Source organism: Acartia tonsa, chromosome 8 (genome assembly GCF_053477335.1).
Source record: "Acartia tonsa isolate MP-2025a chromosome 8, ASM5347733v1, whole genome shotgun sequence".
Taxonomy (NCBI): domain Eukaryota; kingdom Metazoa; phylum Arthropoda; class Copepoda; order Calanoida; family Acartiidae; genus Acartia; species Acartia tonsa.
Window position 1 is genome coordinate 50,203,046 of NC_137267.1, and position 14,626 is coordinate 50,217,671.

Genomic DNA, 14,626 nt, shown 5'->3' on the forward strand with positions numbered 1-14,626 from the left:
TGGGGGAGGGCGGGTAAGATAAACATAAAAAGATTATAACCTCCGTAAGACATTTATAAAGCTTCTCTGAGAAGTACAATTTATTCAGTAATTCAGATATCTTGATCTTCAGACAAAAAAACTTACTACTTTATATTAAAGGATAGATGTGTTTCTTCAAAAGGTGGTGTACCAACCTCGTAAGAAAAGTCTGTAAAATAGACAGACATGGTTTTTAAAAGCGAAGCTTTTCTATAATTAGGGTCGGTCCGTCCGTACGTCCGTCCGTAACGGATAGCTTTTTTCGTTAATTTAGGCATGTTAGAATTGTCCTATCGATTTCAAATTTTGCATGGTAATTCCTTTAGTAGTTAGGTACGATTTAGAAAGCGTAGCAACTCTATAATCATTACCAAAATGTCCGTACGTCCATTTTAAACATGTTGATTTTTAACAACAAATTTTTATGTGATCTAATTATCGGATTAATCTGATTTTTGGTATACTGATGCCTGGGACAACAAAGTATAATGTAATAAACGAATCAACTCTATAATCAAGTCCTAAAAATGTAAGTATGTCCATAAACATTAACCTGTATCAAACAGTTTTTTAACAAATTTACTTACAATTTTGCTTTGACTCTTATACATTTATATTCTAATTATTCAGTTTTGACACTCTACAAGTGTTAATGTCCGTTTGTCCTACCGTTTCAGTGCTTCGCTTTTATGGATTTTGTCATCCTTGTTTTCTTTTGAAGCTTTAAACATAAAAATGACATCTATAAAAGAGTTTTTTCCCTACAGAAACTTTAAAATAGGACTGTCTTTTAAATTACTAGGATACAACAAGGTTAGAATTGTAAGATAATACCTCAAACATTTTTTTGTGTAAAACAATAGGAGGAATTTTAGTTTACATTCAATCATTGTTTATAATTGAATAGTTTTAATGTATTAATTCTAATTCTAAAAGGGTTCTGTTTTTCATTCCAAAGTTAGGGTTACATTGGATTGCAAATTTTCAAATAAAATTTCCAGTAGTTAAAGCAAACAAAAATCATGAATTCAATTGTCCTTTTCATCATATAATATGTTTTTTTGGCTGAATCTTAAGAAACCAAAATCATTAGTCCTTTGGTGGTTTTAAGCTATTTTCTAGCCCCTAGATGCCAATGGCTTCATAACTAGTAGTTTAAAAAGTGTTTAAATTCTAAATTCAGTTTAAGAGTTATCGTGTGTTTTTTTTTCTGTCAGTTTCATAAAGGCATACCCCTAATACTGAAATAGGCGTGACATAACTTTTCAAAATCTAATGGAATCATAGTTTACAATTTCCGTCAATGGCACCTATTAGGTCTAATAGAGCCTGATTAAGCATTAATTGATTAGTTAGACTTATAACGATTTTATTCTACTAAAGGGTTAACCTTGTTTATCATCATTGGGGATTTTATTAAATTTTGATTGGTTGGTTCATTAAGTCGAGAACCCAAACGTTTGAACAACTAATTGTAATCAACAGAATGGGTAATTATATGAATCTTCATTGAGTAATGGTATGTACATCCATTTATCGTCCATTGTCTTATCCCTTTAGATTAGATCCCTGCTAATTTGAAGTTTACAATATCATTGAATGCCACTTTTTAGGTTTGATAAACTGTGATTGGTTGGTTTACACTTGTAGCGTCTAAACTTTTAAACCAATGATCTTGATCTACTTAGGGGTTAACTTTGTTTTTGTAAACCCATTTATCTTTTATTTTCTTATTCCTCAAGATATCTGTGAATACTTCAAAAAAACTTTGTAGGTAAAATGTCCAAAAATGACTGGAAAAAAGGATTATTAATTGTTATTTGTTACATTCAACATGCTGAATCTATAAATTGTTATGAAACTATAGGTAATTATTACTTATCCTATTTTATAAAGTAGTAAGGTTTTTTTCTTTAGCTTCTCAACTTTAGGGAAGGTTCAAATAAGTTCTGGGATGGTTTTAGAATATTCTATGTTAAGATTTTAGTATTTGGATAGTTTTAGGTTATTTTTCTGTCATTCACTTTTTCCAACAAACACATAGCCCAGAAATGCTATAGGTGCAGCCGATAGTATTATTTTTATAGTAGAAAATCTAATCTTATACTCAAGATGTGGGTCTTCAACGAAAATTTATATTACTATCTCTCTCTCTTTATAATAATACTAGCGGCTTCGCCCCTAGCCTCTAGGGACTTTGCCCTAAGAGGTAATCAAAAAAATATGAGGTACGTGCTTAAAAAAAATGATGTGAGTATCGAAATAATAACATCTTTTATTACCTCCCAGCCGGAAAAATTGCGAATTGGTCGCAAATTTTCGCAAATAAATGGCGAATTCGCAAAGTCGTAAAATTCGCAAAAATTCTTTTTTTAAAAATTGGGGTTTTTTTTGGGGTGGGGGGTGATGGGAGTGTGTAGGAACAGTAGGTATATTCCCTAAAGAGTAGAAACCAATCGGTTCAGTGGTTACCGAGATCTTAATGGACGGACGGACAGAAAGACAGACGGACAGACATCAATCTACTTTGTATTATATAAAAATTCTTTTTAAAAAAAATTGAGGGGAGGGGATTTTTTGGTTTTTAGGGGGGTTAGGGTGTCCCACCCCCCAAGAAAATAGCATAAAACCACCCTAGGACCAATAGGAATATTCCCTAAAGAGTAGAATCCAATCGGTTCAGTGGTTACCGAGATCTTAAGGGACGGACAGACATCTCTCTACTTCGTATTTTAGAGATGTTATCATTTCTATGTAGACATATAGATTATAAATATATGAAATACATCAACGCATCTATGACCGTTTCGATCTTGTTATTACACATTGTGCCTGACAAAATATTAACATCAAAATACATAACTTTGTTGATTGTTCTGAGGTGGGTTCTTAAAAAACCTTACCCCACTCAACTTTGGAACACTCGTTTGGAACACTCAATTGCTCCCTTGTTTTCCCATTTTTTGGAACATCAAATGGGGTAAATGTGATTGTCATTCTTAAAAAAAAGCAATTGAGAAAAATAGTGGGCCAAATTATTGTTTTAGTTGAGTGTTCCAAAGTAAGGTTTTTAAAGTGGGGTAGCCACAATTAAATTTTTTTAGAAAGGCGGATTAGTGATAATGATAATTTTACTGAAACATACAATTTGGTAACAACAGGACAAGGTAATACAAAAATTAGACAGTTTTGTGGAAACTCTTTATAGTGCTTACAAAAATGACATCAGATTATACAAGAGACCAATGATAGGCCAATACACAGACTAACTATTTTATGTTTTTCTGACCAGTGCACTGCTGTGGCATAAACAGGGTTTTGCCACTGGAGTGTATTTCTTGAGGGGCTGAAAAAGGCTTGGTTTGTGAATTTTAATATTAAGGATGGTGTTGACACCACTTGTAGGTTAAATCCTGATTATGTAATAAAGCACTTTTCATAGATTTTTAATAGCAGGGAGGGGAAGATGGTCTCCCCCCTTAAAAAAAAGAATTTTAGGTTTATTTTAAATACAAATATTTTACAATTTGAAAATTAGGATCATGGAAAGAAAACAAAGTCATTCCTAATTAGGACAGAAGTCACTGGAAATTGATCTAAGGAAGGCTACTTATGTCCTTCATCTAACAAAATCTAAGTTAAGGGAGGTGACTTATGTCCTTTGTCTGACAAATTCTTACATTAGGAAGGCTGCTTATGTCCTTCATCTTGCAAAACATAGCAAATTCTTGCAAAACATAGCAAATTCTTGCAAAACATTGCAAATTCTTGCAAAACATAGCAAATTCTTGCAAAACATAGCAAATTCTTGGAAAACTTAGCTTTTCTGTCCTTCACATAGCTAATTCTTGCAAAACATAGCAAATTCTTACAAAACATAGCAAATTCTTGCAAAACATAGCAAATTCTTGCAAAACATAGCAAATTCTTGGAAAACTTAGCTTTTCTGTCCTTCACATAGCTAATTCTTGCAAAACATAGCAAATTCTTACAAAACATAGCAAATTCTTGCAAAACATAGCAAATTCTTGCAAAACATAGCAAATTCTTGCAAAACATAGCAAATTCTTGCAAAACATAGCAAATTCTTGCAAAACATAGCAAATTCTTGCAAAACTTAGCTTTTCTGTCCTTCACATAGCTAATTCTTGCAAAACATAGCAAATTCTTACAAAACATAGCAAATTCTTGCAAAACATTGCAAATTCTTACAAAATATAGCAAATTCTTGCAAAACATAGCAAATTCTTACAAAACATAGCAAATTCTTACAAAACATAGCAAATTCTTGCAAAACATAGCAAATTCTTGCAAAACATAGCAAATTCTTGCAAAACATAGCAAATTCTTGGAAAACTTAGCTTTTCTGTCCTTCACATAGCTAATTCTTGCAAAACATAGCAAATTCTTACAAAACATAGCAAATTCTTGCAAAACATTGCAAATTCTTACAAAACATAGCAAATTCTTGCAAAACATAGCAAATTCTTACAAAACATAGCAAATTCTTGCAAAACATAGCAAATTCTTACAAAACATAGCAAATTCTTGGAAAACTTAGCTTTTCTGTCCTTCACATAGCTAATTCTTGCAAAACATAGCAAATTCTTACAAAACATAGCAAATTCTTGCAAAACATTGCAAATTCTTACAAAACATAGCAAATTCTTACAAAACATAGCAAATTCTTGCAAAACATAGCAAATTCTTGCAAAACATAGCAAATTCTTGCAAAACATAGCAAATTCTTGCAAAACATAGCAAATTCTTGCAAAACATAGCAAATTCTTGGAAATCTTAGCTTTTCTGTCCTTCACATAGCTAATTCTTGCAAAACATAGTAAATTCTTACAAAACATAGCAAATTCTTGCAAAACATTGCAAATTCTTGCAAAACATAGCAAATTCTTGCAAAACATAGCAAATTCTTGGAAATCTTAGCTTTTCTGTCCTTCACATAGCAAATTCTTGCAAAACATAGCAAATTCTTACAAAACATAGCAAATTCTTACAAAACACAGCTAATTCTTGCAAAACATAGCAAATTCTTGCAATAAGGGTCCCAAACTCAAAAACGAATTTTCAGCGCGATCCGACCACCGGTTCTTGAGATACGGTGACCTGGTGTCCTTGGTACCGACTGTAAGATTTGGGAAATGGTTCGAATCCTTAGTAAATTTGGCTAAGTCCAAAAATATTTTGACACTTAGTCAAATTTTTGAAGAAAAAATACCCAGGTGACACCAAGCGTACCTACTGAGAGGACACCAGGTGGAAAATATTCTAAGTGTCAAAAACTTTTTGGACTTAGCCAAATTTACTAAGGATTCGAACCATTTCCCAAATCTTACCGTCGGTACCAAGGACACCAGGTCACCGTATCTTGAGAACCGGTGGTCGGATCGCGCTGAAAATTCGTTTTTGAGTTTGGGACCCTCATGGTATGAATTTGCTATGTTTTGCAAGAATTTGCTATGTTTTGTAAGAATTTGCTATGTTTTGCAAGAATTAGCTATGTGAAGGACAGAAAAGCTAAGTTTTCTAAGAATTTGCCATGTTTTGCAAGAATTTGCTATGTTTTGCAAGAATTTGCTATGTTTTGTAAGAATTTGCTATGTTTTGCAAGAATTTGCTATGTTTTGTAAGAATTTGCTATGTTTTGCAAGAATTTGCTATGTTTTGTAAGAATTTGCTATGTTTTGCAAGAATTAGCTATGTGAAGGACAGAAAAGCTAAGTTTTCCAAGAATTTGCTATGTTTTGCAAGAATTAGCTATGTGAAGGACAGAAAAGCTAAGTTTTCCAAGAATTTGCTATGTTTTGTAAGAATTTGCTATATTTTGCAAGAATTTGCTATGTTTTGTAAGAATTTGCTATGTTTTGTAAGAATTTGCTATGTTTTGCAAGAATTTGCTATGTTTTGTAAGAATTTGCAATGTTTTGCAAGAATTTGCTATGTTTTGTAAGAATTTGCTATGTTTTGCAAGAATTAGCTATGTGAAGGACAGAAAAGCTAAGTTTTCTAAGAATTTGCCATGTTTTGCAAGAATTTGCTATGTTTTGCAAGAATTTGCTATGTTTTGTAAGAATTTGCTATGTTTTGCAAGAATTTGCTATGTTTTGCAAGAATTTGCTATGTTTTGCAAGAATTTGCTATGTGAAGGACAGAAAAGCTAAATTTTCTAAGAATTTGCTATGTTTTGTAAGAATTTGCTATGTTTTGTAAGAATTTGCTATGTTTTGCAAGAATTTGCTATGTTTTGTAAGAATTTGCTATGTTTTGCAAGAATTTGCTATGTTTTGTAAAAATTTGCTATGTTTTGCAAGAATTAGCTATGTTAAGGACAGAAAAGCTAAGTTTTCCAAGAATTTGCTATGTTTTGCAAGAATTTGCTATGTTTTGCAAGAATTTGCTATGTTTTGCAAGAATTTGCTATGTTTTGTAAGAATTTGCTATGTTTTGCAAGAATTTGCTATGTTTTGTAAGAATTTGCTATGTTTTGCAAGAATTTGCTATGTTTTGCAAGAATTAGCTATGTGAAGGACAGAAAAGCTAAGTTTTCTAATATTTTGCTATGTGATGGACCAAAAACCAATTTTATGCAAGATTTTACTATGTGAAGGATCAAAAAGCTAGGTTTTGTGAGGTGAAGGGAGGCTACTTATGTCCTCAATCTTGCAAAATCTTTGTTAAGGGAGGCATGTTATGCCCTTCATCTAACAAATTCTCACTTAAGGAAGGCTACTTATGTCCTTCCTAGGAAGGTGACTTCTGTCCTAATTTAGGAATGACTTTGTTTTCTTTCCATGATCCGAAAATTAAATTGATCAGAGGATAAATGAATAAGAATAGATGTATAATCCAGACAACTACCTGGCTCAAGAGGTGGAGACCCTTTTCATCAGATAGCATATTGCTTTCTATTCTTTTGTAGGGACTTGGCTGTTTTTACATTTCTGACGACATTTAAAAATCAGGACAAGGTCCCCACCCTGTGGGTAGAGCTCCTAAAGCTCATGCCCCCTTTATTATTTTACTTTATTTGTTCAGAGTACAATTATGCAGCTTCTGAAATGTGTGGAGCCCCTTGCTATTATACAAATCAAGATGTAAGAATTTATATACAAAATTACTTAGATGTTGCAAAAAATTCTCATGTACTCTAATAAAGAGATAGTCCCAGCTGGCCAAATAACAATTCCGAGCTTCCCCCCCCCCCCGCCAATTTTTGATTGGCTAAAAATACACATGAAGATTTTTTCTGTTTAACTTTGTTTTTTAATCAAAATAATGTATATGTTTATTATATAAATTTAAAGAATAACTTTTTTATAAATATTTTTTATGTTAAAATATTTTGTTTTCACTAGAATCCAGGCAAATATTACTGTTTTCAATATGAGTATCAAATGTAAGTATCAATTCTCAGGTTGTTTGTTTTATAGGTCAAAAAAAATTTGTATGATTAAATTTATACGAGAAATCCAAGATTACTATTGTTTTAATGTTGTACAAAGTTTCTATACTATATTGCAACAAATTCATATAATTTTAGTACTATAGTACAAAAAAGTAGTAAAAAAAGAAGTTCAAATGTAAGTATTAATTCCCAGGTTGTTTATCGTATAAGTTAGAAATTATGGGTTATAAAATTTATACTAAATAGAAATACAAGAGTTCTATTCCCAGCATATACTTTTATCGCATTATTTTAAGAAACATGTCGCATTAATACGTCCTTAATGACGTAACTTTTTTATTACTATACAAATGACGTTTCATATTTTTAAATTTTTTTTTAAAGGACGTGTTGTGTACCAAAAACACGTTGTTATCTTTAAAAAAACGTCACCAAAAAAATATAAATAATAACAATATTTTGAATTTAATTAATGACATTTTATCTTAAATAACGGCGCATTAAAACCTCAATTTTTCCTTTAAAACGTCCAGAAAAACAAGATGTCTGCCAAACTTTCAAAATGGATTATAATTTTTTATTATTTGTGGTAAATAAAATGATTAAATTTAATTCAATTTAAATCATTTAAGGCTGTATTAAGACGTCAAATTTTTATAAAACGTCAAAAAAAACAATATGGCTACCAAATTTGGTAATGTATTATTTACTTACAAACAAAATAGTAGAAATAATTCAGGGTTAAAATTAATCTAACAATTTTGAATCAAACACATAATATGTTTCTATTATTTCATTGCTTACTGAAAAGTTTCATGACCTATATATATGGTTCTATTCTTTCTAGAAGGTCTCACCAAAAAAAATAGTTTTCATAATATACATGCATAAAGGAACTAAAATATAAATTCATAGTGGTGTCTGTAGTACTATTATCCTTCATTTCATTACAAAATAATAATTGTCAAACTAAAAATAAGGTCAAAACATTGAGAAAACAAAGCTAAACAATTAGTGATTTCAACTGCCATCTAGTGTCAAAATCAGTAACTATTTGATCCATTTCCTTATTAAATTTAGATGAGATCATTTTAATGCGTCCTTATTTATCAATACCTCATTTAAATTATTTAATTAATAAAGATGACTTATTACAAATAAAGGACGTTTTGAATCCACATTATTTATTTTATTTACTGTCACATTAATATGTATTCTACAACATATATATTAATAAGTGGAAAAAATAGAATATGACGTATTGAAACAACCTTAAATTTTATATTTAATCAGGCATTAATTTGTAATTTCTTTTTTTAAGAAAAATAATGGCAAATAAAAAACAATTAAGGCCATATTAATAAGTCATTTTCTTTAAATACGTCACAAAAAAGACGTATTGAAAATTAACGACATGTCAATGCAACATTTCTAAATAAACAAAACCACTTTAGTAGATGCTGGGTTGTATTAATGTTGTACAAAGTTTCTATACTATAGTACAACAAATTCATACAATTTTAGTACTTTAGTACAAAAAAGTAGTGCAAAAAAAGTAGTACAAAAAAGAAGTTTCAAATGTAAGTATGAATTCCCAGGTTGTTTATTGTATAGGTCGAAATTATCGATTATAAAATTAATACTAAATAGATATACAAGAGATATATTGCATTAATGTTGTACAAATATTCTATACTATAGTACAACAAATTCCTACAATTTTAGTACTGTAGTACAAAAAAATTGAGTTTTAAACTTAAGTATTAATTTCCAGGTTGTTTATCGTAGAAGTTAGAAAATATGGATTATAAAATTTATACTAAATAGAAATACAAGAGCTCTATTGCATTAATGTTTCTATACTATAGTACAACAAATTCATGCAATTTTAATACAAATATTTGACCTATTGAACAAACAACCTGAGTTACAATAAATTGTCAACAAAACTACCTATCAAATGAGTGAATAAGTCTGTTAATTTTGTACTGCCCTTTGCAGAAATTGTCTTTGTCAGCCATTTTTAATTACAACTCAGGTTGTTTTATCGAGTCCAAGCATGGGTTGAAAGGCGGCCAGTTAGTGTTTATTTTTTTACCTTTACCTAAATTACAAAGTAGAACTATTTCTGTCCGTCTGACTGAAGCTTAAGATCTCAGCAACCACCACATTGAACCAATAGGGCTCTGCTCTTCATGGATTATAGGTATTGTTTGTGCAGTGGTTTTAAACTATTTCTTGAGGGTTTGGACACCTCCCCAAAAGAAGAAAAATAACCCTCCCCTAATTTTTATATTTTGTAATTAAAAACACTTATGGGGCGTGGGGAAACCAAACCACACAATGGAACATAGCCCCCTTTAGAAAAAATTACCACACCCCCAAAAAGTATTTTTTAGTTTTATGACTGTGTGACAATTAATGCCATAGAGTATCTTTAATTAGAGGCATTTTTTATAATATCTGTAAAGCCTATAGAAAGGTAAGTATATAGGAGGGAGGACTTTTCGTAAAGTGGGCTAGACGCGAAGCCATTAGTACTAATATATTTCACAATTTTTTTTATGAAGTTCAGCATCAGATGGAACACAACGTTTGAGTGGAGATATATCTATGAATGCTTCAGATGCTAAAGTTTTAGGTGGCAGTCAAATAGTAGGTAATATCTCTACTTAATATAATTATAGAAATGCTACATAATTGTGAGAGGAGGGTGATGAATATTTAGTGCAATATCATCCTTTATTCAGCTATAACTAGACATGACAATTGGCTACTTTTATAAAGTTAGGTGTAATGTCATGACCAATTAAACGGGCAAATTTCTTTTTATTAAATTAACCTGTATACTTATAGTTCAGCCAAATAATTTATCCGCCTATTGAAATGCTTTAACAACCCCCCCCCCCCCCTCGCCTTGAGATATTTTGTGATATGACTCAACCCTTCCTCAAGTTATTAACAAGAAACTTAGTTCTGTAAATTAATTTTGGTCTGTTCTTTAATAAGTTTTTTTTTACCCTATTTCAGTCAATTTAATATTTTAGAGGAAAATCTGAAATCAGAAAATGTAGAAAATCCTGCGCCACAGAGTATGAAACCATGGAAGCAATCCTTTGTACCATATCCTTATGATTATTACTACAACTATGGATCAGACTACTATAATAATTATGGTTCAAACTACCCTTATGCTGGTAAAGTTCATATAATCAAAAAAAAACTTCAAAGAAAATTGACCTTGCAGAGATGTCCAACAATTTAATTTTGAGGGGGGTAAACACCCTTTCACCCCCAAACCTTGGAAGTCTATGCAAGTTAAACTAATTTACATTAATATACTGTTCAGTAAAGATTTGCTACTTGTGGCTTTGCTTTTAGAGGCCACTAGGTGCCCTTGAGGTGGGAAAGTCAACCTCCCCTCTTTCAATTGTAGTTTTAAAAAGCAAAAGTTATAAACAAAATTTTTTGGGGGTGTCATTTATTTCTATTGGCAATTTATCTTGGGAAGTTGGTGGTACCCTCCCCCAAAACCTTTCATGGACATATGAGAACCTACCCTGTAATGGAAAACCATATAGGTTCAGTGGTTAGTGAAATCCTTTGGTACGCACACACAGATCTGGTTACTTTATTATAAGAATAAGGGATGCATCATAGGAAAAGAATAACTAATTAGATTTGGAAATGGCAAATAGTACTTTATGTAAGTTTCCAAGAGAATTCTACCATATTTTCTTGCCTTTGCAATGAATAAATGAAGCAAAGATGAAATTGCAACAAGTTTTAAGAATAATTATATGAACACTACTAATCCTGAAGAGGCTGACCGTGCTGTTGCTGAGCCTAATTGGGTAGATGTTGGGGTTGTAGAGCAAGGTAAACCAATTTATCTTCAACAATATAGAAAAATGCTTATCCCCAGGTTTCTTGTCTTTCTGATTTTAGATTTTACATATATGGTATTCCAACCTTATATCTGAGAATTAAATTATATTTATAGCTTTAGAAATATTATTTGATTAGTTAGTAGGCATTGTATCTTAAAGTGATGATATATACTGTATCAAATTCTTAATTGATTATTTATTGCTAGGTCCTCCTATAGATATACCAATGGAACCAATGCCATCCTTGCAAGAATACTTTAGAGCATTGAATGAAAAGAATGAAGATTATATACCACAGGAGAATTATGATGATGAGTATTATGCTTCATCTGAAGAAACAGATGATGATAACACTGCTGGGGATGAAACTGAGGATACTGAAATTGAAGATACTGAAACTGAGTTTACTGAAACTGAGGATACTGAAACTGAGAATACTGAAACTGAGGATACTGAAACTGAGTTTACTGAAACTGAGGATACTGAAACTCAAGATACTGAAACTGAAGATACTGAAACTGAGGATACTGAAACAACAACTGCTTCTGAGAACATTGAAACAACAGTTGCTTCTGAGGATAATGAAAATCCAGTAGATTCTGAGAATATTGAAACAACAGAAGGTTCTGAGGATACTGAAACTACAACTGGTGGCAGTGATACAGATGATGTAGAAACTACATCAATATCTACAGTTTCTGTTTATCCAAAAGAAGCTCCCACAGGAACAGCAGGTGAACTTCATTATTGGGCCACTAAAGGTGATGGTTCACTCTTGTTTACAACAGTTCCCGCTGAAGGGGATAAAGCTATAAAATCTACTACTCCACAATCAGATGAAATTGAAAATGAAACTGATTCTCCTTTGAAAGATAATGATAATGTAGAAGATAAGGAAAAAATCCCTAACAGTACCAAGAAGTCAGATGATAGCACTGAATCTTCTTTAGCTGGAAATAACAAAGATAATGACACTACAGATGGTGGCAATGAATCAAGTACACAAGTGAATGATACAGAAGAAGGGGAGTAAGGTTTTTTTTATTTTCATCTTATTTTTTTAAATGCTGTATTTTGAATTGTTACTAATTCCAAAAAATTTTGTAAATAATATTTTCACTTCTAGTGTTTAAAAAATGATGGATGATAATTTTTATGATGATATTCAATAACCTCTAAATCTAAAAAAATATTAGAATGCTTTTTAAAAGTACAGATTTTTTACTTATGATTCAATAATTCAATTTTTAGATGGATCAGAAAATGAAACAACAACTTCACCTTTAGGTTGTATGATTTTAATTTTATTTATCGTTTAAAATTGCTACATTGATCTTAAATAAATTGCAAAAAAAATAAGTTCTTTAATATTATCAATCATAAAATTTACAGATATATCAGAACCAGATCCAAAACCAAGACGAAAGCAATCAAGAAAAAAGGCAAAAAAGAATGAAAAGATAAATTCAAAGAGTGGAAGCAATGATAAAGGTGCAGACGATGAAGCAAATGAAGACAAAGATGACACAAAAACTCAAGGTAAAGAAAATGATGTAGACAATGAAGATATTGATGAAGCAAATGAAAAGGAAAATGAAAAACAAGAGACAGGAGATGAAAACAATGAGGAAGAGTACAAGGATGAAGATGCTGAAGAAGACATTGGAGAATATGATGATGAATACATTGAAAAAGATGAGGACCAATATGATAATGAGGATGAGAAAGATGCTGAAGCTGTAACTGGAACAAGAACAGCAGAGTCAAGTAACAGAATACCCATGGAAAAGAAATCAAATAAAAACAAGAAAAAAGGTCCCAACAGCATATTAATCAATGGAAAGCCAAATAAGTTAAAATCTAAAATAAAAGGTAACAAAAAACCAAGAAAAGGTGATACAAATAAAAATCCTGATGATTATGAGTATCCAGATGAATATGCACTTCAATATGATGATAATGGAGAAGAAGGTAAAAGTTGATAATAGTTATTTCTCGCATCTTATTATAATATATTATATGGAGTACAGAAACTCCCCTTATTAATCAAAAATATGGGTGAGGGGGGTGGTTTTTTTCTTTTTATTCTTGACCTCTTCAGTATGTCATAACATTTCAAGGCTTATAACTAACCCTGCAGGGCCACATATTTACAATATAACCTAACCTAACCTGCCCTAAAGTAAAACACAAACGCATGGAATACTAACCCAACTCCGCTATTTCATCATAAAATTGTTTTTTTTTTGGGGGGGGGGTATGTGTTACATATACAACTTTAGGGAAACCACCAATTTCATTTTAGAAGCAGATACTGGTGACTATTACTATTACTCATCTGAAAACCAAGCAGCTGACGTCAATCCATTTCAACAGGCAGGAATAAATATTCACTTTGACTTTCAAATGACAACATCCATAAAAACTAAATTTTGGGGAAAATAAGATTTTCTCTGCTACTTTTCTAGATAGATGGCTGGATTTCTTTTCAACATTCTTTTTATTGTGGAGAACATTTTATTATGAACAGCCATATATGTCTTCTTACAAGTTGCTTTTATATATTACTACATATACTACGTACTTTTTGGTCTTAATGGTTCAATTCACCTGTTTTTCGGTGAGTATAATGAGATCAAATTAAAAATTTGGTTTTCTAAGGGATTTTTTGTCTACATAAATATTGTATCAAATTTCTCATATGAACAAACATGCCTAATTTTATATTAAGTAAACCAATTCTATCACTTGATACAAATGCAATAGGTCGTGTTGTTTTGACCTAAAGTATTTGGCATACAGACTCTAAATTAGAAAAGCTTCAAATTACTTTTCGATCCAATTTATTAATCTAACTCATTCATTTATTCCCTAAAACCAGACAAATCTGGAGGATCCTTTTGATATTGTCACATTCTCTGATGATACCCATGTCCTTCCGGGCAAGAATGGCAAAACTACCCTCAGAGTTAGAAAAGTGTCTAAAAAGAAGAAACCTTTCATAGAATAATTTGTATTTTGTGTGATTTAATTATTTTTCAATATTTATGAATAACATAATATCTTTTGTTATAAAAATTGCATAACTTTATATTAACTTTTAAAAAATCTTACCATAATTTAAAAAAATAAATATTTATTAGACATTCATTGTTTAAATTATCTCGTTCTTTATTAAACAAGCCCACGCCAGGCTACAATTGAATCAAAACAAAAGTAAGTGCCGAGCTCTGGGACCTATGTATGGTGAAATAAGACATAAAATCATGATGATTCCAGGTAAAACCAAAATATT

General features: G+C 31.0%; 2 protein-coding genes across 2 annotated transcripts; both read left to right on the forward strand.

Moving 5' to 3' along the window:
• Positions 1 to 1,761: 1,761 nt before the first annotated feature.
• On the forward strand, positions 1,762 to 12,364 carry LOC145326664 (uncharacterized). Its single transcript, XM_080170031.1, has 8 exons — positions 1,762 to 1,888; positions 3,126 to 3,188; positions 7,072 to 7,130; positions 7,392 to 7,432; positions 10,012 to 10,100; positions 10,489 to 10,638; positions 11,264 to 11,320; positions 11,538 to 12,364. The coding sequence occupies exons 1-8, from the start codon at positions 1,801 to 1,803 to the stop codon at positions 12,362 to 12,364; spliced, it is 1,374 nt and encodes a 457-aa protein (XP_080026157.1). The 5' UTR covers positions 1,762 to 1,800.
• Positions 12,365 to 12,528: 164 nt separating this feature from the next.
• Positions 12,529 to 14,409, forward strand: LOC145326665 (uncharacterized). The gene is made up of 5 exons (XM_080170032.1): positions 12,529 to 12,541; positions 12,583 to 12,618; positions 12,724 to 13,302; positions 13,637 to 13,707; positions 14,213 to 14,409. The coding sequence occupies exons 1-5, from the start codon at positions 12,529 to 12,531 to the stop codon at positions 14,339 to 14,341; spliced, it is 828 nt and encodes a 275-aa protein (XP_080026158.1). The 3' UTR covers positions 14,342 to 14,409.
• The last annotated feature ends 217 nt before the right edge of the window (positions 14,410 to 14,626 follow it).